Source organism: Diabrotica virgifera, chromosome 6, assembly GCF_917563875.1.
Source record: "Diabrotica virgifera virgifera chromosome 6, PGI_DIABVI_V3a".
Classification (NCBI taxonomy): Eukaryota; Metazoa; Arthropoda; class Insecta; order Coleoptera; family Chrysomelidae; genus Diabrotica; species Diabrotica virgifera.
The window spans coordinates 18955301-18978434 of NC_065448.1; the positions used below are offsets into that span (position 1 = coordinate 18955301).

General features: G+C 32.5%; 1 protein-coding gene across 1 annotated transcript; it reads left to right on the forward strand.

Annotated features, from left to right (window-relative positions):
- Positions 1–16206: 16206 nt before the first annotated feature.
- Positions 16207–17211, forward strand: LOC126885833 (E3 SUMO-protein ligase KIAA1586-like). Its single transcript, XM_050652587.1, has 2 exons — positions 16207–16371; positions 16441–17211. The coding sequence occupies exons 1-2, from the start codon at positions 16207–16209 to the stop codon at positions 17209–17211; spliced, it is 936 nt and encodes a 311-aa protein (XP_050508544.1).
- The last annotated feature ends 5923 nt before the right edge of the window (positions 17212–23134 follow it).

The window sequence follows — 23134 nt, forward strand, 5'->3', positions numbered from 1 at the left end:
TACCGGTTTTTTTGCTTACGGTTTAACCTGCCGGTTAAAACCGGCAAAAAAAACGGTTTTTCTAAAAACCGGTTTTAGGTTTTTTTAATCCAATAGGTTACAATGTTACATTAACAATGCACTTTAGTTTGCGATACTCCACTCGACTCGATACTCGATATCAATATGATCAAAATTAGTACTATCGAAAGAACAAAGAACATCAATATCAATATAAATAAAACACAATTTTTAATAAAATCATTTTATTCTGTTAATTATTATATTTATTTATTATTTTATCATTATTATATATTTATTGATTATTATTAAATATAATATAGCGTAAGATTAATATATAGGGCGAGGCAGATAATTGGCCTATTAGAAATATCTCGAGAACTAAAGGCAACAGAATCATGAAAATTGGAATAAAGGGGTTTTGAAGGATGATCTATTAAATGAAAATATTTTCATCTCTTTACAACTTCCGGTTATACCGGAAGTTGCTTATAACTTCGTTTTTTTAAATAGGACACCCTGTATATTTTTACATTTTTGGATTCTCTTCGATGTCTTCTTTCTTAAAATATGAGGTTTTGTAATATTATACAGGGAATTTTAAAAGATAATTACGTTTTTTATTAATTTCGTGGCAATATTCACACCCTGTAGAATTGTAGTAGTTTGACGTCTAAAACTATACTTACGTTCAAATGATTTTTAATATACTCTACTATTGTTAAGAATCATTAGTATAGCTAAATTTTTAATTTTAGTATACAGGGTTGGTCGAAACACGGAATGAGTATTTTCTGAGTTTTCTTAAATAGAACACCCTGTATTTTTTTATTGTAGTGAAATGATATTTTATAGTACTTTTTTATTTCTTAAGCATTCCCTATACCTAACTGCTTTAATTTGTGAGTTATTGGTGATTCGAGCTAAACATTAATTGCAACAAAAAATACGTAAAATTTTATTAGGTTGGCCGTGAAAATACTCAATCCCAAATAATTTTTCAGAAATAAATACATATTAATCCAGACTGGTTCTTAAAATTACCAATAATGGTTTAGCTATCAAAATACCTACGTAGTTAAGATTGTTGGTTCGATTAACAATTAAGCACAAATTAAAGCAGTTAGGTATAGGGAATGCTTAAGAAATAAAAAAGTACCATAAAATATCATTTCATTACAATACTAAAATACAGGGTGTTCCATTTAAGAAAACTCAGAAAATACTCATTCCGAGTTTCGACCAACCCTGTATACTAAAATTAAAAATTTAGCTATACTAATGATTCTTAACCATAGTAGAGTATATTAAAAATCATTTGAACGTAAGTAGAGTTTTAGATGTCAAACTACTACAATTCTACAGGGTGTTAATTTTGCTACGAAATTAATAAAAAATCGTAATTATCTTTTAAAATACCCTGTATAATATTACAAAACCTGATATTTTAAAAAAGAAGACATCAAAGAGAATCCAAAAATGTAAAAATATATAGGGTGTCCCATTAAAAAAAACGAAGTTATAAGCAACTTCCGGTATAACCGGAAGTTGCAAAGAGATGAAAATATTTTCATTTAATAGATCATCCTTCAAAACCCCTTTATTCCAATTTTCATGATTCTGTTGCCTTTAGTTCTCGAGATATTTCTAATAGGCCCTTTATTTGCCTCACCCTGTATACATATTACAATAATATACAATTTAACCCAACCATTTCAACTTATTAAAAATTTCCCAGACTCTTTCAAATGGGATTTAAAAAAATAATATCAACATAAATATTTTACTTAAAAATAAATTGGATAATGCAATTTATCTTTTATTTTTACTACCATCAAAAAAATTGATCATGTATTTCTTTTAACACGTTTGTATATTTGTATAATAGGTACATTTTAACTAATTTAATACTTCCTGTATGGGTGTATCGTTTTGAAAACGTAGGTAAATCCCTGGAGATTCGTATTCGTAATGGTTACTTCGATATTCATAGTCAGAACATTATTTTTGGTAATCAGAAAAAGTCATTCGCCCACTTTCAATGTCAAGAGTCAAGTGTGAAACATAGAAGATGTTGTTTGCGTCTACTTCAACCAGATCACTTCTTATGTAAATATTATTATTACAAATACCTTTTCAACGAAATATTATAATAAAACTTAATTGTTTCTGGCTGATGTGAGTGGCTGACATTTTACTTTAAAAAGAAAAAACCGGTTATAACCGGGACAAAAAACAACCGGTAAAACCGGTTATTGCGAAGTAAAAAAACCGGTTTTAGGTTAAAAACGGTAGGTTTTTCCCATCCCTAGTGGGTTGTATGAGTTGGCTTTCGTTACAATTTTCTTCGACTCTTTCGATATGTGCATAGGTCCCAACAACGGCGATAATGGTTAGGAAGGAGAAGAAGAGGAAGGCCACAAATAAGATTGGCTGATGACATTAAGAAGATTAGAGGACACAACTGGAAACAAGTGGCGTAAAATAGAAAACACTGGATTGAATTGGGGGAGGCCTATGTCTAAAGTTGGATTACTTAAGGCTGAAGAAGAAGAAGAAGAAGAAGAAGAAGAAGAAGAAGCATAGGTCCCTAGAGTACCTCAAGTTCATCCTTTCAGGATTTTGACATTTCTGATGTATTGGTCTTCCCACCTCTCTTTAAAATTTTCTCTCTCATCCTTCATAAAAAGTTTCTTAAGTAATCGTTCTATAAAGTTAGAATAATAACTTCGAATAGTAAAATAAATGGAATCACAAGTTCTTCAAAAATGCTAGATAATGGAATCCCTCAAAGATCCATTTTAAATCCAACCATTTTTTAGTGGCTTTTAATAGCATCATAAATGTAAATAGAGCTCCTATTAAAACTAACAATTATGCGGATGATATGGTTATTTACACCAAATCTAATAACCTAGTTTCACCAACAAACATTGTACAACTTATGTGAAATCGACTTCAAAACTGGGCATTACAAACCGGATCCAATTTGTGTGCAGAAAAAACTCGATGCTTTATTTTTAGTTAAAATAACACTCACCATACAATTAATTTAACATTAAACGATTTACCTATAAAGCAGTCAATGGAAGTAACTTTTTTGGCCTAACATTTGATAAAACATTAAATTTGAATATATATTATTGTGGATCAATCTATCAATCAAAGATAGAATAAAATTTTTAATTTTTTTTAATATAACGCGGGCACATAAATTTGATCCACCCTGTACATTGATTTGTAACTATTTATTATAAGTAGTTTTTAAGAAGTGATTTATCGTTAGTAAGCTTTTTCCCTGAAAAATAGAACACATTAGGAAAGAAAGTGATATGAATAGACCATAATTGTTCAGGGTGTTTGGAGATTATAACGATGTTTTGTTATGCACGAGGGCAAAGCCACATTAATTAGTTCTTAGGAAATTAATGTAAAGAAAGTTTGGAATTTTAAATATGTTTGTTTAATGATAGGAATATTTAGATAATTTCCGGAAGGTCGTAAGTTTGGGTAGGAATATTTTTGAGAGAATGACTGTTTTCAAATAAAAAAAACAAGGTGGGGAGATAAATGTTTCTGATTGGCTAGGCACTTTGGAATGGGGAAAGTTTTGTTTTGAATGTTGAGATAGTTTTGGAGAGAGGAACTCATTATGTTATTGGCATCGCTGAAGAGCAGTCAACGTTTTCGTGGACAGTTAAATAGCAAGTACCAGTGGGTGTTTTGATAGTGGAGAATAGAGCTGAAAAGTGGAACGAGAGACAGATCAAATTGAGACGAAATACCTCTTTGATTCTGTATTATTGTGAGAAGGAGAGGAGAGAAATTTTGGAGTTTGTGTTTTGTTGGAGAATTGGTGCTGGTATGCTGATAGATTTGAAACTGGAGAACGGAGAGGGCTTTGATGGGTAGCATAACATAGTCAACGAGGGAGAGCTGTTTTGGGTCAAGAGAAGACATCAGAGTGAGTGAAGCAAAAGGTCAGTCAATTTATGTGAAAGATATTTTTATGTTCGGAAACTAAAATTTTGAGTAAAAGCATATGAATTAAGATTCCAATATTTAAAAAGTAAATAGGAAGTATAGGTAATGTGCGAATACCTAAATTTGTTTGTTTAGCTTGTTTTATCAAAGTCATCGGGAACAAACCGATAAATTGTTTTTTTAACTAATTTAAGTGGTAAAAATTTCATTCGGACAGCTGTGTCCACAGGTTTTAAATTTGATCAATTTTTAGAGTATTGATTTTGATAATAAAATTCTGTATGCTTATTTTATATTTCTATTTAATTCCTTTTCCTAATATCCTTTCCCGATTAGAACCAACTAAGAGATACTGAAACCACGAGAGAAGATAAGTATAACATAAGATAATTTAGATATTTTTTTGTATTATAAAAAGGCACCCTGAGATTTTTTATTAATTTTTTTGTATGATTTGCGACAATTGGATAACTGATTAAATAATTAATTGGAGTAATCAAATAAACATTAAGTGGTATTAAAGTAATAAAAAGTAGATCATAACAATATATTAATAAATTACAAAAAGCATGCCAAAACCTGTAAAACATACTTGCCGCAAGCAAAACGGCAATAAAAAATGAGATAAATATAATTCAGTCATCTCGAAAAGAAGTAGCATTTATCTGGGTACCGTCGCATGTAGGAATAGATGGAAATGAGAAAGTGGACTACCTAGGTCGGAAAGTTGGTCGGGAACACTTCGTCGACGGAAAATTAGTCGACAACATGTGGTCGATAAACAGTTGGTCGAATGCACAATTCATCGAATGTACAATTCGTCGACGAACAATTGATAGAATGGATTTTCCGTCGACAAAGACCCAAAGGGAATAACGGTGACAAATGAAGGATTATTGTTATTTATTTATTTTTCAAGATTTTGTTTAAATTTTCTGCTGTAGTCTAAAATGTTGATAAGTATCAATTTAAAAGCCAGCTCTAAAAGCCTTGAATAAAGTGTGAATGGAAGTTTTTTGTTCTCACGATTTCTTTACTTTTTTATTGATATTGACTGATTATTATTGCAGCCGAAAACACTGTATGGAAATGCCTCGATTCCCTAACAATTTATTTACCTCAGCATCTCGCATATTTTGTCTTGTCCGCAAGTACCCCCAAATTTGACTTGTCCGGCAATGCTTCGTTCGCAAGTGCGCCGACAACAAAAAGAAGAACGGTACAACATCACTAATTAAAATATCGGTTTATATTTGCTGTCTACTCTCCCACCGCAGCCAATTTTTTCATTAAATTTAACAATAATTAAGATTTAGAAAAAAAAATTAAAAAAACCCCTCAAATAAAATAAATGATCAGATATGTATAATACAATATTCCAGTTAACAAAATAAATACCAATAATCCGTCGTTTGTCACCATTAATCCCTTTATCCTAAAGATAAAAAATAACAGTTTGTCGACGAAAAATCCATTCGAACAAATGTTCGTCGACGAATTGTACATTCGATGAATTGTGCATTCGACCAACTGTTTGTCTACCAAATGTTGTCAACTAATTATTCGTCGACGAATTGTTTTCGACCAACTTTCCTAGACCCCTACCTAGCAAACACAAGTCGAATAAATTCAAAATGTATAGCGAAATTAAGAAATTACCCATACATCGGTCTTAAAAACCTAATTAAAAACCACTGTATGAACATACACTGTGTCCGTAAAGTATGGAACAAATTCTTTTTTAGCTAAACAGAGCATTTTAAGAAATAATCCTGAAACACGTCGATTTTTGATTTTAATTTACGGTGTTTTAAAATAATATTCTGATATACAGGGTGAATTACTTTCGAGTAATGACGTCACCGTCATTTTTTTTAAATGGAACACCCCCATTTTGTCTCAATTTTCGGATTACTCTAGCTGAGCTGATTCCAAAAATGTATCACATATTGATTCAAATTGGTACAGGGTGGACAAAAATACAATAGTTTTGTGTATGCTCATATTATTAAAGTTTAATTAATTTTTGATATTAAATTAAAATATTCAACTAAACAATATCAAAAATTAATTAAAATTAAAATATAATTAAAATATCAAAAATAAAATAAGTATTTTTGAAAATATTGTTAATTTAACTAACGCGTTACTGTATGAACACACACAAATTTATTATATTTTTGTCCACCCTGTACCAATTTGAATCAACATGTGATACATTTTTGGAATCAGCTCAGCTAGAGTAATCCGAAAATTGAGACAAAATAGGGGCGTTCCATTTAAAAAAAAAATGACGGTGACGTCATTACTCGAAAGTAATTCACCCTGCATATTAGAATATTGTTTTAAAATACGCTAAATTAAAATCAAAAATCGACGTGTTTCAGGATTATTTCTTAAAATGCTCTGTTTAGCTAAAAAAGAATTTGTTCCATACTTTACGGACACAGTGTATATTATGGCAATATTACTGGAAAAATGCAGGTACGAAACTAAATGAAATTTCTCCTCTTGTGAAGACCATCTCGAATAATCCATTAAATAGAAGAGACAAAGTAATAATTGACAGGGAACAGCTGTCAGAGGAAATTGAAATTAGACATGGCGTGAGACAGGGATGCGTATTATAGTCGCCAGTTCTTTTTAATGTTTACTCGAAAGAGATCCAAAATAAATAATTGAGGGTGAAAGATCTGGAATAAAGGCGAACGGAGTTCACATTAACAATATTAGATATGCGGATGACACCGTCATCTTAGCCAAAAATATTCATCGTCTTCAGAGACTGGTGAACAGAATTGCATGAATACTGATGAATAGTGTTTATGGAATCTTAGACACTAATCTAGCATTTCAAGCTTTTATAAATATCTTTTTGTATCATTTTAATAATAGCTTTCCATCAACAAGGAAAAAAATCAAAACAACTAAAAATAAATGGATTAATAATGAAGTGCGAAAATCGAGTTTTGAATTAAGAGATTTACACGCATTATCAAGAGCAGTACCAATTCTTAGAGATTTTTATCAACAACAAAGGAAAAAACAGAAAACTTTTGACCAAGACAAGAAAAGATTATTACCAGAAAATCATTACTTCGTCTGATAATCCTAATAAAATCGCGTGGAAAATTGTCAATAATTTTCCCAAAATGCTAATAACAATGCTAATACTTGTTTAATGTATGATGACAATAATATAATTACAGATCCCCAAGAGGTAGCATGCAATTTTAACACATTTTTTAAAAATGCACCCATTGATATCGTGTCAAAAATTCCATGTAATACAAGTAAATAATAAAGACATTCAGTCAATTATTACAGATCATGAAAATTTCTTTCAGTTGTACCCATTTACTGAGCAGGAACTGATCGAACTCCTGCAGTGTAAACTTAAAAACAAATCCTCTAGTGGTTTTGACGAGATACCTGCATTTTTGGTGAAAAAGGTTTTACCTTTTATAATCAATCCTTTAACTTATCTCACCAATTTGTCTTTTTGCAATGGGGATTTTCCTAATTACTTAAAGACAGGCAAAGTAGTTCCCATTTTTAAAAAAGGAGATCCAAGACTGGTCAGCAATTATAGGCCTATAACAATTCCCAGTATATTTTCAAAGGTATTTGAGTATGGATATTTAAAGGGATTAAATGGATATCTAAAAAACAATTCTATTTGTAGTCTACATTAACGACATCGTACAAGTGGACAGAGCGGTAAATTTCACTATATATGCGGATGATACGTCAATTATTCTATCAAACAAATCCAACGTAATCCTACAACATCAATGTAATGATTTTCTTTCATCTTTATATTCTTGGTTTTGTGATAAGTCGTTGCATCTTAATGCAGAAAAAACGGAAGTTATACATTTTCGCAATAAACAAAAATACCTTCAAAATCTGCAGTTTATTTTTAACAACATGCAAATAGCTACGGTGTCGTCAGTCAAGTTTTTGGGAATAACGATTGACGAAAGTTTTGATTGGAAGTTGCATTGTGGAGCGGTTGTTTCGAAGTTGAGTTCCATTAACTATCTAATTAGAAATTTAAAATATGTTTTGACGGAAAATCAGCTAATTATGATATATTATGCACTCGTGGAGTCCAGGCTAAGATACGGGATATGTTTTTGGGGTATGTCTGGTTATGCAAATGGTATTTTCGTCATACAAAAGAAAATATTGCGTTGTGTCGCTGGTGTCTCCCGACTAACTAGTTGTAGAGAATATTTTAAAAAATATAAAATTTTAGCATTGGCGTGTCTATACATTTTTGAATTATGTGTTTTTATTTTTAATAACTTACATCAGTTTAAAACGATTGGTGATATGCATAATTTAAATACCAGATATTGTAATAAACTTTATATACAATTTTCAAAAGGTAACATTAAATTTAAATCGCCTAGGGTATACGGGCTACAGGTGTTTAATCATTTGCCCACAGATGTAAAATCCACCAGTTCAATAAATGTGTTTAAGAGGAATCTTAGGCAATTTTTGTGTGAAAAAGTGTTTTATACAGTCGAAGAATTTTTTAGATCTTAGATATTAGCTGTATTTCATTTAGTTTATAAATTCATTTCATTTTATGTCTTGTTTAGTCTAGTTTAGTGTTTAGTTTTTAGCAATGTATATTTATGACTAATTCTATACAAACTATGTTTGTCAGAAAAAAAATAAAGAATTTGAATTTGCAATGTTTAGCCAAGAATACGGTCTAAAAATGAACATCAAGAGGACAAAGTTTATCCAAATATCTAAAACGCAGAAATAACGTGAATCTCCTGATAAACGGAACCAATGTCGAACGAGTAGACCAATATGCATGTCTTGGAACAATGATTAACTCCACAAATGATTACTTCCAGGAGATTAAAATTAGAATAGAAAAGGCTAGAGCAAATTTTAACAAAATGAGCAAAGTGCTCTGCACAAGAGATCTGAAGTTAGAGCAAAGAGTAAGGTTGGCTATGTGCTACGTTTTCTCGACTTTGTTTTATGAAATGGAAGCTTGTTTTATGAAATGGAACCTTGAATGCGGCATCAATAAAAAAACTGGAATCAATTGAGTTGTGGGTGTATAGAAGAATTCAGAAAATATCATGAACACGTCACAAACAAACAGGTTTTAAAAAATATGAATAAAGAAATGTGTCGCAAATAGTGTGATGTTACTGCCTTCTAGGTGCAAACTAATTAAAACTCTCTTTCTTGGTTCAAATACATTATATTTACAATCACCTCCATCAACGATTAACCATAACAATGTGTTTATATATAACAGTAACGACCTGCCTTCACATTACTTAAATAATGACTACTACAAAATAATAATATCCATATCATCGGACGTTCACTTACTTATATATAGGATGAACTATTGCAACCTCACGCGCCGGCCTTGGTCAAGGGCGGACGATTAATGATATGCTTTACTTTCAATAAAACATCTTTTGTACAGGGTGATATTATAATACCACAAATGGAAGTCTTAACTACAATCAAAACCAGAAAATTGGAATATCTCGGATATACCTATAACACGTGATAGAGACACAACTTGCTCCAACTGATTATGCAGAGAAAGTTTCAAGGAAAAAAAGCATAGGGAGACGTAGAATATCGTGGCTGCGCAACCTAAGAAAATGGTACGGATGTACATCAAACGAACTTTTCACAGCAACCGTCTTCAAATTTCGAATAGCTATGATGATTGCCGATCTCCGTCGGGAGGTTGCACTTGAAGAAAAAGAGGAAATAATAATTAACCGACTGAGAATTCGACACACTGCACTAACCCATAAATTCTTAATCAAAAAAGAATCTTCTCCAACATGCAGAAACTGTTCTCTCCCATTGACGGTGAAGTATATTCTGATTGATTGACTGTACTACGAAGAACAAAAGAACAAAACATGGAATCTCAGATGAAATCAAAAACAAACTATAAACACTGAACATGTATTAAATGATTCTATAATATATCAATTATGATGTCACTACCTCTATCATAATGAACTTCATTAAAATACAGATTTTCATTATGATACAGATTTTGGACATCTTGCATATTAGTGCACCCTATGTAACGCACAGCTGAATCTTATGTTTGTGCGTCACAGTGTTGCCATGCCATTTCTTTCATAATTTCAATCAATGTTAAATGTACCTACAAGAATAATAGAATAAGAACGTTTACTTCTCCGTCATTATACTAGGTAGAATGACAAATGAGGTGTCAAATGAAAGCTTATAATCCAAGGATAGTACTAAAGGTGAGAAATTAGACCTAGATTGTCTGTCCCTCAAAAAATAAGCGTTATATTGAGGATTTCTAATGTCGACATTAAAAGTTGCGCCATTTTTTTTTTCTATAAAACATTTTGATCTAAAACTTACCAGAAAACTTCTTTGTACTCTCTACTTTCAAATAAACGTGATTAAGAAGCTAAATTGTAAACTTCGTCACACAACTTTTGCGATTATTTGCAATGCACAAATCCGCACCTTTTTCATTGAAAAATTCATAACCTTTATCATGATAAGAATAAAAACTTGAAGCAGGTACCTTTGTCTTCAGAAATGTTAGAGCTATATACTGTAAAAATTTCAGAAAAAAATATTAAAATGGAACAGAGTTGTAGCGAGGTAAACGCAAAAAAAGTGATTTCATTTTTTTTTTATTTTTATTTTATATTTATATTACATAAAATTCAAAATAAACCTCATTTTCGTTTTCAGCACCCTCGAAAATATAAAGTATGAATAAAATTAGCCATTCACCCCTCCGTGGTCAGTATCTCGAAAACTAAGCGCTTTTTGAGGGTGTCCCGCTCGTGTATAATATCACAATGCCAAAATCTGCACAGACATATTAGGGTACACTAATAACCAAAATGTCCCAGATTTTTAACCAATAGAATCGCGATATTATGGCATTCGCGATAAAGGTGGTACACGCGCAGTGACCAATGGCGAGTCAAATACATACGCTTTGACAGTTCTCAATATGTAAACAAACCGTCAAACTGACAAACTACTGAATTTATTTGTGTTACAAAATTAATAAATTTGAATATATTTTTTGTTGTGAATGATCATAGAAAAAATAGTGTATACCACTTGCATTTAATTATCATTATGAAGCTCGTACTCTATACGAAACTCGCCGCATACGGCTCGTTTCGTAACCCTCATACTCGCTTCATAGTGACCATCATTAAATGCTCGTTGCAAATATACTATAAAAGGTTTATGTTCATATACTATGTTCTACTCCACTAATAGTCCATTCTTTCACGGTTTTTGCTCTAAATTTTAAAGAACCACTTGGATTGACATGAAATTTGGCACACGTATAGCTTACGTGTCAAAGAAAAAAAGCGATATTGTGCCGATGTGTGCTTTTGCCCTGGGGTGACTTTCACCCCCTTTTGGGGGTGAAAAAATATATGTCCAAAATAAGTCCGGAAATGGGTAAACTGACTAATTTTAAGTAACTTTTGTTCTATAGAGCTTTTTCGCCAAGTCAACACTTTTCGAGTTATTTGCGAGTTAATATGTTAATTTTTCAACAAAATAACCACATTTTTAGACGCTTTTTCGCAAATAACTCAAAAAGTAAGTATTTTGTCGAAAAAAACGTTCTTAGGAAAAATATAGCCTATAAAAAGTAAAAGAAATGGTGTACGCGTTAGATCTCTGGAACTCGTAGAACCGAAGTTATAGCCAATGAAAAATAGATTCATATTCACCAAGTTTCAAATAGAATATTTCGACGTGAAATATCCAAAAAATTAAGCACTTTTTGGGGAAAACCCATTATAACTTTTTTATAGTGTTTAAAAAAGCTTTATTTTTGTTTTTACAAAAAGTTTCTAGCATTAAAGTTAAGCAAGTTATATTCAAAATAAAGTTGGTCCCTTTTGTTATTTAAAAAAAAAATCGGGAAGACCACCCTCTAATTAGCAACTTAAATGAAATTAATCGTTACCGCTCCACCAATTATTTTACTTATGTTGTGTTTATATGATATGTAAGTTTCATCGATTCAAAGTGCTTATTTTTGAAAAAATTTGGTTTCAAAATAAAATTTTTAAAAATTTAAATTTTGAAAAATATGCTTTTTTTCAAAATAACTTAAAAATTGTTAGAGATACCAAAAATCTCGAAAAACAAAAAAAAGTCAGATTTGCTTTTCTGAATATCACGTATTTTTTTGTTTTTCTGTTAGACAAAAATTGATTAAGATTTGGTGTTTCTAAATTTGCATACATTCGTGATCAGTGACTCGTTCAACCCCTCTTAACTGCAGCCCTTTCAATAATAAGGACTTTGAACCGATGAAACTTACAGATCTAATAAATAAATATATACATGAGTCAAGACTTGTAAACTAACGACTAAACTTGTAAAGTCGTAACGATTAAGTTCATTTAAGATACTAATTAGGGGGTGATTTTCTCGATTTTTTTACCAAAACCAAAAGGGACTAACTTTATTTTGAGCGTAACTTGTTTAATTTTGATGCTAGAAATTTTTTTATAAAACAAAAATAAAGCTTTTTTTAAACACTTTAAATAAGTTGTAATGAGTTTTCCCCGAAATGTGCTTCATTTTTGGTTATTTCACGTTAAAGTATTCCATTTGGAATTTGACGAGTATGAACCTATTTTTTATTAGCTATAACTCTGCTTCTACTAGGTATAGAGACGTGATATATACACCATTTTTTTTTTAATTTTACAGGCTATATTTTTGCTAAGAATGTTTTTTCGACAAAATACTTACTATTTGAGTTATTTGCGAAAAACCGTCTAAAAGCGTGGTTATTTTGTTGAGAAAATGAACATATTCACTGCCAAATAACTCGAAAAGTATTGACTTAGTGAAAAAACTCTATAGAACCAAAGTTACTTAAAATTAGCCAGTTTATCCATTTCCTGACTTTCTTTGGACAAATATTTTTTCACCTCCAAGAGGGGGTGAAAAGCACCCCCAGGCAAAAGCACATATCGACACAATATCACTTGTTTCTTTGACTTGTTAGCTATGTGTATGCCAAATTTCATGTCAATCCAAGCGGTTCTTTAAAATTTAGAGATTTTGCAATATTTTACCGTTAAAGTACGGACTATAATAACCCTGCGTGGTTGATGTGGAATGTATGTTTTTAAAGAAAAAAAACTGTACGTTAGAATTGAAAGGGCGGAAGTCACTTTTAGTTTGTTTTGCAGTAGATCAAAATTAGTGCTCTTAATTTGTACACCATAATTTTAAATGCCTTTAAAATTATCAAATGATATTGCAGCTTTATGATTTAAAGGAAAGTGGTAAAGCATGCTTTGTATTTTATTTTACAGTAACATAATCGGCGTTAAGTTGTTTTGTATTGAAATAATAAATAATTTAGGACTGCAGCCTTTTTTGTTCTGTGTTACTATATCAATAAAAACAGGACAGCCGCCCTTTTGTTATGCTTTTATTAGGAAAAGGACGTTATAATCAGAACTTAAAATTACAAAAATAATATAAAACTTAAACTAAAAAGCATTTAATCATCTTCGGAACATGAAGAATAATTTTCGTTAACGACAACTTTATTTTTTGTTGTTTTTAAAGATTTATAGTAGGAATGGTAAATAGAAGGTAAAGTTGACACCATCGCCCGTCGGCAAATTCAAACAAAAATATAACTCCAGACCATCTTTTACCACCTTTAGTCCAGACAAATTATTGTATCAAATGTAATTTGCAGAATAATTTTGAATTACGTTCCGCTAATGAACTCGCTTTGTTGTCCTTCAAAGTAGAAAAAAGTTTCAATTATATTGCTTAATAGTATAATTGTCTAACAATTTTAACTGTACTAATCCCCAAGTATAAATTTTTAAGTGCTAAACTGATTGATTTACGATGAGTAACCGGGTTGTAAAAATACCGGCATGTGCCTAGATAAAGGGACATCGGTTTACTCGAATTTCATAACATACAAATATTATCTCTTTGAATTTGCCAACGGGCGAAATATCGATGGACCCGACTTTACCCATTCTAGCAATTCCATTAGGTGGTTATATTTTGAACTATCAATTGGAATTGAATTTTCATTATTTATTTGGTTCAATGTCTTTGGTATGAGACCATCGAGAGAACTTTTCATTTTCCTTTTAAAATTGACAGATTTAAAATTTTCCTGGGAAAATGTTGTTTTATTAAACATAATGCCAGGGTGGTCTCTTCCGACTTTCAAGTGCACCATTTTAGAGGAGAGAAAGGATTCATTGTCTGTGTTCCGTTTCCGATTCATAAACGGGCTTGTCGATTCTTTGCCCATTTTTTAAAGTTAAAAAAGTCACTTGTTTTTATCTCATAAATAAGTGGTTTTAACGAACTGCAGGTCCTTATAAATTGGGCCCATTCATGAGGTAGAGAAAGGTATTCATAGTAGGCAGTCTTTTCTTCTTCCTCTCATTTAGTGCATGTATTGTGTCTGCTTCGTTGTGTAGTTGTGTGTATTCTAACTACTGAGGTGTTATGAACAGCCCACATATACATAAAAATAAAAAAATGCGGTTTTGGCCAGAGCAGTTATCTGACCAAAATGTTACCTCTTCTGTTGCAGAAGGTAAATTTTTTAACCACATTATTACAGCGGAAGCTATCTCGTTGTCACCCCTTTTTGCAAAAGACTCGTCCCACATGAAGCATGAACCTTCGGCAGTACTATCATTATAGACGGTAAAATTAAATGTCCATAACTGCTTTAAATAAAACGATTTTCCATTAGTTAACATAGGTGTAGGGAGGCATTTCACGCCTATGTTAACTACTTTTAATATTTGCTACGACTTCTTTTAAATTCTGCTTGCATTTTATCTTATCCTGCCTTTTTAACTTGTATCTGTTATCTGCGTCATTCAAATGATCTGCTTTTTTCTTTAATATATCTTCAACATTAGGATCTACCTCTTTTCGCTTATTTTCAAAACTGTCACAGGCGTCACATTGTATCAATGTTAGGGGGCTTGAAATGAAGATTGAACTCAGTAGAACCATCTTCTTTGCTCTTGATTCAGACATTTTTGGTTGTTATTTATTATCACGTTAATCTCGATAAAGAAAAAGAAAAAGTTACTTTTATCTATAAACCATGCAAAAACATTAGCTTATAACCTCAATTTTTACACTGCTGACAGGCGGTTGTCCATAGAGATTGGACTACCGTCTTTTTAACAATCAGTGTGCCATGCAAAAAAGACCGGTGTACCACATAGGGCATTTTGCAACAAATTTCGCAGTGGACATCCGGGTTGCAATTTTAGTAATATTGCCTGTACAACCACCTATTAACCACCATTCGAAATATAACACCTTTAAACAGTGCTGTTTTTGTGACGGTACGCGCCGGTACGCCGTACCGGCACCTTTTGGGACAAAAAATTACAAAAAAAAACAACAAATATTTTGTAACTTTAGGTGAGCCATTATGCGATTGACGCGATATAGACCTTATAACTTTGTATTTAACGCGAGACAGGTGGGATCACGATCGGTTGAATTATATTTTGCTGACGTCACAAAACGAATTTTACCATGCGAGAATCGAGAGTTGCTAGGCAACGTGACGTCAGCAAAATAGAATTCTACTCATCGTGATCCCACCACTGTATTTTCTTCTACCCTCCCCACAGTCTCCACCCCCGCGGCCGGCAATATTGCACTATCCAAGGTCGTGTGTTGTTTTGTTTTCCATATTTCACTCAGTTCAGTGACCGCGGTCAAAGTGACAGGTACTTGCCACTGTCCTATTTGTGCGCACTAATCTGCTACCCTCTTCCGCTCATTTAGTGTGAAAGTGTTGCTTCGAAAATGCAGAAGATTACTAATTATTTTAACCAGCCCAAAAAACGAAAACTAGATGAATAATCTCAAAAATGCTTAACATCGCCAGTGATATTGGACCAAACGGCTTCACCAGTGTCTAGTTCATCCAGCGTTAATTTGTCTTCTTCTGTTGATGGAGGCAAAGAAGGTGATAAACATTGGCCAGACTGTTGGACTTTTGAACAAAAGAGTGAACATTGTAGGAAAAACGATTAACTTATTGTACAAAACAAAAAGTTAGGCTGTGACGTTTGCAGAAAAGATGAATCTCTGGGTGTAGGAAAAAAAATGGTATGAAAATGATCAAGCAGTGGACTGAATGTGATGTTAGTAGTTTTGGAGAGAGCTCAGCAACAAACTTCGCTAAGAAAAAAGATATTTGATCACAAAGTTAGTGATGCTCATGAAGCTGCTGTTGGGATTTTTGCAGATTCACAGAAAGAAACGTTAGAAAAGGTTTTTTTAAAAACAGTGTCAAAAGAAAAAGAAGTAACGGCGCGAGTTTTTCGAACTCCTTATAAGGTAGCAAAGGAAAATCAATCTTTCAACCACTTTTAGGCAGAAATAGCTGTTCAAGAGTTAAATGGGTTAGATATGGGCAGAATTTTACATTCGCGGAACGCTTGTGCTAATATAATTACTCACATAAGTTCAGAAATGGAGAAACAAAATGTACAGGAAATAGTAGAAGGGACTGATAGATTTGCGCTTATTATTGATGAGTCAACAACATTAAGTAAAAAATCAACATTGATTTTGTACCTTAGAGTGTGCCTAAAAAAGTTAAATAAGGAGTCACCTGTGCACTTGTTTTTAGACCTTGTGGAACTGGAAAATGTGACGTCTCGTGGAATTTTTAATGCTGTTATGAAATGGCTTGAAGGGCACAAAATAGATGAAAACGTTTTAAAAAGTAGACTTGTTGCTCTGGCATGTGATGGAGTAGCAGTGATGCTTGGAGGGAAGTCTGGGATTGGTGTACTGTTGAAAGAGAAGTTTCCATCTATTGTTATTTGTCATTTCTGTAATCATAGACTTGAGTTGTGTGTGAGTGACGTGGTAAAGAAAATTGCAAGTATAAACCGGTTCAAGGGATTTATAGACAAACTATACGTACTGTATCACGCCTCGCCCAAGAACAGTCGGGAGCTGCACGTATGTGCCGATGAGCTTGGTGTACAACTGTTAAAAATCGGTAGAGTGTTGAACACGCGGTGGGTCGCATCAAGTTTTCGCACAGTTTCGGCCGTTTGGGAAAATTATGAGGTCTTAGCCAACCATTTTGCAGCAGCCAAAGTAGATCAGACGTGTGATCCTTTGGAAAGATAAAAATACGAAGGCCTACACAGAAAGCTGACATCAACGTGTTTCATTTTGGATTTGGGACTGATGTGCGACGCACTGCAAGAACTGTCTGATGTTAGTGAGGAGTTACAACATCGAGACCTTGACTTATTTCGAGCTAACAAGAAACTTCAGATTTTGATGAACACGTTTGTTTCTCGAAAAGGCAGTCCTGGAATGTTTTATACGCAAGCTAAGACAGCTGTCAACAGAAGTTTTATGGGAATCGAACTGTATGTGAAATCTAAAGAAACCCCATCAATGCTGTTGTGTTTTATGACCACCTTGCTCAATCAATCGAAAAGAGGATGCTCAGTGGAGACGACGCAGTGTTGGCCAATTGTGCCCGCATAGTTGACAAAAGTACTTGGCCCAAAACATTAAAGACAATACTTTTGGGGAAAGAGACATTGAAGCGCTCGCAGTTCGTCTACAAGTGAACAAACGAGAGGCAATTAAGAGGATCGGTACGTATTTTCGGCTGCAATGCTATTCAAACGGGGATTCATTTTTTTCGAATCCTGAGAAAACTAATAAGTATTTTTGAAAAATTTAAACGCAGAATGAAAGATTACGTTATTAGCGAGGGCCGAAAGTCTCTGAGAACTTCTATAATGTTTATTTTAATAAGTTACAGGGGTGAAAAACTAAGAGAAAATTTAGGGTGATTTTTAATTTCAAATATATCATTCAAAATAAACTTTTTATTTATTATAAGGGACTTTTGGCCCTCGGTAATAATTTAGTCTTTCATTCTGCGTTTAAATTTTTCAAAAATATTTATTGGTTTTTTCAGGATTCGAAAAAAATGAACACAATGCCGTGGTAATATTTTCCAAATCTATCTTTGTCTTACAACGCACTCAACCGAATATAATATTGTCAGCATATATTGTCAGTCAGACACTGACAATCAGTGACAATTTTAAATATTTGACATTGCATCGGGAATATATTGAGTTATTGATTAAATATTATTGATATATAGTGTATTTGATAAATAATTGATTTAAGATGTGAACTTAATAAAAAGTTATTTATTGTGTATTATTTGTGGAAGATCCAAGCAGAGAATATATCAGGATAATATATTCTGTGATCCAAGTATTTTGTTGTTAAAGATGTTCAAAATTGTAAGCGTTCCATAACAATATATTATTAAAAAATCACTTTAACACTTTTCCTCTTTTCTCGATTGAGTATTAGTCTTTGTTGTACAAATAAATTATTACAATCACTGAATACATAGTTAGTGAAAAAAGTATCACATTTATTAACTGAATTAATAATTTGCAATTATAAAAATAACAGGTATCCAAGAACATTCAAAACCCATCTCTTTAAATTAATGATGACATTTTCAAGTAGAATGATATTCTAGTAATGTTTACATATCCATAACAGTGTGAATTTTACTACACGTAATTTGCCGTGTAAAGACAGAAAAAGTAGGGATACGCGTAAAATATTTGCCAATTATGTACCCATAGCCTTAAATCCTTCAGAGAATATGTTTTTGACAATGGTAGAAATTTGGGGAGAAATTGTAAGAACAATAGCTACCCAGAAAATTTGCTACGTTTGACAACAGCTTTAAAGACAATACCAATATCTTCCAGTGAGTGTGAAAGGGGATTTTCCCAAATGAACCTGATAATTACTGATGGCAGAGCTTCCCTACTCAAAAAACTCTTTCTTCATTAATGTCTGTGAAGTTAAACGGCCCACCTCTTACTCGATTTGAACCCTCGAAGTACGTGAATTCGTGGCTGCTTCGGGGACGGCACTCAGCATTGGACACAAAGAGCAAGGAAAGAGGCAGAGAAGAGACTTACGACAAAAACTTCTCCAAACTTTGGACAGTTCTATAAACTGTAAGTTATCAAATGTATTGCTTTTTTCTTGTTAAATGTAGCTATGATCTAAAAACTTACACTGATTAATTTGTTACTGAATACTAACTAATTTGTTACTTTTGAACTGTTATTTGGAGAATTGTGCAATAAAACATGTAAACTAAGATTTTGTGCGTTTTTTATTATATGCCCTTGAAATGTGTATAAGATTAAATTTCTACAGTAGGCCAGTAGGCCAGGCTTGTTAAGAAACCACAAGTTTAATAGGAGTAAAAAATTTCAAATTTTCTGAGAAAAATAATCTTTGTACTCTTATTTTATCAATGATGTAGCCAAGTAGAGATGCTCTTAGATTTTTTATAGTATTCAGGTCAAATTATACACAAATTCAAATTTTTTCCTTGCTCCCAAATAGCTTTAAAACGCCCTTTTGAGGCTAAATTTACAAAGTTTTCCCGGGGCCTGACCCCCCTTCTGAATACCCCCAGGCTCCCGGAACATTGCGTACCGGAACCTATATTGTTACAAAAACAGCACTGCCTTTAAATGTATTATTGGCTGCATATCTCCTTCTTCTTCTTCTTAACGTGCCCTATCAAGTCCCCTTGACGTTGGCGATTAACATGGCGAAACTGTCTCTGTCTCGAGCTATTCTAAATAGGTGTTCTGCTTTCTTTATTCCTGTCCACTCCCGAATATTCTTCAACCAAGAGGCCTGCTTTCTACCATTTCCTCTGCGTCCTTCGATTTTACTCATCATAATAAGTTGAAGAATATTATACCGGTCTCCCCTTACTACGTGTCCAAGATAGGCCATCATTTACTGTAAAAATGGACTACCGCCCTTTCAATTCTAACGTACAGGAAAATTCTGAAAAAGTTATAATGTGTAAGAAATGTTCTACTTTTTGACCAGTGTACATATTTATTTATATAATTATTTAATATTTTCTATTGATATAAAATAAAAAAAATAACTAAAAATGTTATATTGTACATATCGTAATAAAAAATGTCCGCCACTGTGTCAGGTACTCGTAAACTATAAGCAGTCATAACTGGTATTAATGAGAAACCTCCCCCTTCACCGAACACTCCCCCGTTTACTGCCGAGTAAATCTGGTCTGAATTAGCTGGAATTGTTGTGGACTTGGAGTTTTTCCAGTTTCCAGTCTCTGGAAAGACTCCAATTACATTCGGTAGCTCATTTCGTCTAAACAATGACGACGATGATGATGACTATGAGAAATTTGGGGTTGGATGGCGATGGAGGAGGTAGAAGTGCCTTTTTATTGTTAATGCATTTTCCTGCTCAAGAGTGGCTGGCCGTCGTATCATATCAAAGGCTGAATTAATTATGAAGGAAATTATCTGTGAACAATGGAAAACAACTGCATTTGCATTAATATTAAGTTTTGGTGGAGGATTCGCCCGGTTTTCTTTTAGACAATAATGTACAACCCTTTATGAAAAATTAATTTTATGCAACAGATACTAAAGCGATCCGAAAAAAGTTTTCGAAAAAAAAATTTGGAAAAACGGTGATTTACTTCTGAACCTAGGTAGTCTCATTTTAGCTCGATACGCTTGGCAAAGCGATTTGAAAAGTAGGATTCCGTGGCGATTATAAACTCTTCATTCGTTTTACATTTCTTCTCGGCGGGTGACTTTTTCAAGTTTGGAAACAAAAAGAAGTCGCACAGAGTCAAATCTGGAGAATACGATGGACAGCAGTTTGTAGCCAAACTCGACCTTGGGCATGACGACAGCGGAGGTGTGAGCCGGAGCGTTGTCACTGTGGAAGCGTCCTTTTTCCTTTCCCAATTGGGGCTGTTTTTTCTGAAATTCGGTGGTGAATCGGACCAATAATGCGACAGAGTAAATCCCTGTGATCCTTTTGCCCTTTTCCAGGAAGGGAATATAGATTGTAACGTTACAAACGTCACATCTTTGATATTTTATTTTTAAATAATTATTTTACTTTATTTTCTTTAATATTTCATTAATAATAATTTTCTTCCAGTTTTCTTCGTTAAAAACTCGTTGGCCCCCTCTTTTATTATCCTCTTTTATTATCCTCTTTTATTACCTTCTATTTAATATATCTCCTTTCATCTAACATCTAAATCATCATACTGAACGTACCCCGTACATTCTTACTCTGTGAGTGTCTGTCTTAATACGGAACATGCCTAACTTCCTACAGTTCACGCTGTCATTTTAATTCGCAAAATGGTGGTGGTGGTAATCTTATAAAAGGCAATTACAGAGCTGATAATAGCTATCTATTTCCAGACTTATCATTCTCTCGGGGTAAGAATACATATTATCATATTTTAATTACATTTCTGCATCTACCAATTTTTCTAATATTTTTTTATATCTAACCTAACCTCCCATCTAAAAGCATGGTTTCTGATATTTTAGTTTTAAATATGTCTTTTTAATTTCCTTCTAATAATAATGGAAAAAAAATATTTGAAGATTTTTCTCAAATTATGGATACCAACAACATTTTAATTTATAACTCTTTTATTTTTAATTTTACGAAGAAAAGTTATTCTTCATAAAAAGCTCTTCATTTTCTAAGATTTATGATGCAACCATCAAATATCAAATTTTATACGAGGTATTAAAAAAATATGAATTTCGATCAATAGTAAATTACCTCTATAGTTCATACCATTTAATTTAGAATGATATACCTAATTGCACATTAAAACATAATTATTAATTCTAAACTACTTTTCATAATAGCAATTTTCCATATTAAAATATGAATTAGAATAGTAAATAAACAAAGTTTTCGTTATGATAATGCTCGTATTTTCAGCTTGTTAATCCTGTATTACAAAATTATACCAAACATAATACCGAAAACCGCATGTCGATACCTTTTTTATATCTCGAGGTATCTTAAGAAACGTGTAAATTTTAAACAACTGTTAATGTCACCGGTAAACGAAGTTAAGGACAAGTAGTGTGCTATGGAGAAAACAAAGAAACATTTTCCAGATGTAAACGTATATAATTAATTAAAACAACAATAAGACAAACAACACTATAAAATATAACAAAGAAATAAAAGCAACTACTTACTTAGTGACGACCTAAATGTTCAGATTGTTGCTCATCATTTTCGATGCAAGCATTTACTCTTTCAAGAGTAGATTGAACAGCAATCTCATTTTCTTCTTTAGCAATGCTTTGAATGGCATTTCGTGTTCTCTAGATCAGCGATTCTCAATCTGTGGTACATGTACCACTGGTGGTACATTTCATTACTTGCGGTGGTACACAAAACACAAAAAAAATTAAAATAGAACTTAGTAAGTCTTCATAATACACTATAAAAATACAGGGTGTAACAAAAATACAGGTCATAAATTAAATCACATATTCTGGGACCAAAAATAAGTTTGATTTTACCTTAGTACAAATGGGAACATAAAAAAAGTACAGCCGCTTGAAGTTACAAAATAAAAATCGATTTTTTCCAATATATCGAAAACTATTTGAGTTTTCTTATTGAAAATGGACATATTAAAATCTTAAAAAAAATTATAGTGAAATTTGTGCACCCCATAAAAATTTTATGGGGGTTTTGTTCCTTTAAACCTCTCCCCCCCCCCCAAACTTTTGTGTACGTTCCAGGTAAATTATCATTGTGGCACCATTAGTTAAACACAATGTTTTTAAAACTTTTTTGCCTCTTAGTAATTTTTCGAAAAGCTAGTTTTTATCGACATATTTTGAATATTTGTCAAATCCACCGCATATTTGTATACTGTTAAGTACAATTATTATTATACATATTATAGAGACCCGATAATAATATGAAAATTTATTTATAAATTACAGATTCAGGTATATTTTTAACCATATTAAAAAAGAAGCCACATCTCGATAAAAGGTGCCTTATCGGAAAAATACTATGAGGCAAAAAATTTTAAAAACGCTGTATTCAACTAGTGGTACCGCAATAATAGTTTAATTGGAACGTACACAAACATTTGGGGGGTGTAAAGGCACAAAACCTCCATAAAATTGTT

Bases quoted from the DNA above. Each gene is read 5' to 3' on its own strand.
- LOC126885833 (XM_050652587.1), top strand. From the start codon at position 16,207: ATGTTAGTAGTTTTGGAGAGAGCTCAGCAACAAACTTCGCTAAGAAAA. The intron at 16,372-16,440 runs GTAACGGCGCGA...AACCACTTTTAG, and splicing joins CAGTGTCAAAAGAAAAAGAA to GCAGAAATAGCTGTTCAAGA.